Source organism: Myotis davidii, unplaced genomic scaffold (genome assembly GCF_000327345.1).
Source record: "Myotis davidii unplaced genomic scaffold, ASM32734v1 scaffold937, whole genome shotgun sequence".
Taxonomy (NCBI): Eukaryota; Metazoa; Chordata; class Mammalia; order Chiroptera; family Vespertilionidae; genus Myotis; species Myotis davidii.
The window spans coordinates 1,935,181-1,936,922 of NW_006288252.1; the positions used below are offsets into that span (position 1 = coordinate 1,935,181).

At 60.2% G+C, this 1,742-nt stretch overlaps 1 protein-coding gene across 1 annotated transcript in view; it reads left to right on the plus strand.

The window, feature by feature from the left end:
* The window catches only part of ZFYVE28 (zinc finger, FYVE domain containing 28), a 36,879-nt gene that overhangs the window by 5,266 nt on the left and 29,871 nt on the right, over window positions 1–1,742 (plus strand). Inside the window, exon 6 of the mRNA XM_015561571.1 lies at window positions 111–212. Coding sequence (XP_015417057.1) covers window positions 111–212 — 102 coding nt within the window. The remainder of the gene's footprint in view (window positions 1–110; window positions 213–1,742) is intronic.

Consider the following 1,742-nt stretch of genomic DNA (forward strand, 5'->3'; position numbering starts at 1 on the left):
GGCGAAGCATGTGCCGCGCTGGGTGTGGGGTGGCCTGGAGGCCCCGGTGCGTCTGGGTGCCCAGCAGCCGCGGGGCCTGAAGCCAGCTGGCTTTTGTGTCTTGAATGCAGCGGCCTGGTGGTCTACGCGGACGGACCCCTAAACTTGGACCGTAAGGCGGAAGACATGTCCGAGCTGTTCCGGCCCTTCCACACGTTGCTGCGGAAAATAAGGTGTGGAGGGCAGGAGGATGGGGGGGCGGGTGCTGGCGTTGGCGGCCCCCCAGCCTTCCGCTCTGCAGGACTGGGGGGCAGTTACCGGCCCTCTCCTGCTCCCGTGCGGGCGCCGGGGCCTTGGCCGTGGTCTCCGCTATTGGTTTATGGCACCGAGGGCCCTGTGTAGCTCTGTGCCCGTCCTTCCCACGCGATCACGCTCTCTGTTGCGGCCTTTGTGCCTGGAGACCGGCAGCGTCACTGCCCTGCGGGGTCCTGCTCGCCCGTTGTGCCGTTTCAGGGCCCTGTCAGGGCCTGGCTCGCAGGACAGGCTGTGAAACAGGTTCACGCTGTTAGAGCACAAGATGTGCGGTTCTGAGAGGCACTCTTTTTAAAAAATATATATGTTTTTATTGATTTTAGAGAGAGAGGGAGAGAGAGAGAAACGTCAATGATGAGCCCTGGCCGGTTTGGCTCAGTGTATAGAGCGTCCACCTGTGGACCGAAGGGTCCCGGGTTCGATTCCGGAATTACAGTCAAGGGCACGAACCTCAGTTGCAGGTATCTCCCCAGCCTGGGCCCTGGCCAGCACACGTGCAGGAGGCAACCAATCGATGTGTTTCTCTCACATCGATGCTTCTCTGTCTTCCCTCTCTCTAAAAATCAATGGAGAAATATCCTCGGGTGAGGATTAAAAAAAAGAAGAAAGAAAGAAACACCAATGATGAGAGAGATCGGCTCAGGGGCTGCCTCCCGCACTCCCCACTGGGATCGAGCCCACAACCAGGCACGTGCTCTGCCTGGGAATTGAACTGGGGACCACTTGGCTCCGGGTTCAACGCCAGCTGCTCGGCAGCGCTGGCCGACTGAGCGGCCTCTTTTCCGTGTGCCCCTCCGTGATGGCCCCGAAGTGTTCAACGTGGGACTTGGACCCCAGGCTGGCCCGCGCTTCTCCCTGACAGAGCCACTGCTCACCCCATGAAAGTCACTCCGCCTCCTCGTCTCTGGCTCCATGCCCCTTCCTCCAGGAAGTCTCCCCAGACTCGGCCAGGTGCCCTCCGTTTTCCTTTGTTGCAGTTGTCACTATTGTGGTTCAGTCATCACTCATATAAATACTTATTTTCTGCGTCTTCCAACACAGCCCCCCAGGGCAGGGACCATGCCTGTCTTGCTGCGCGTGCCCCGCGCCCAGCACACAGGGCTCAGACACGGCTGTGGAGCGGGAGGAGGACGGCTGTATGGGAGCCAGCACATGGCTCTTCACTCCCAGATGTTTTCATTGCTGTGATTACCACATCCCCGAGGGCAGGCTCTCTGGTTCCCGCCACAGGTTCCAGAGCCTGGTTGTTAAGAAGGAAACTGCCCGGCCGGCGGCCGGCGTGGCTCCGTGGTTGGGCTCTGACCTAGGAACCAGGAGGTCACAGTTCGATTCCCAGTCAGGGCACCTGCCCGTGGCGAGCTGGATCCCCAGCGTGGGGGCGTGCAGGAGGCAGCCGACCAGTGATTCTCTATCATCACTGATGTTTCTCTCTCTCTCCCTCTCCCTTCCTC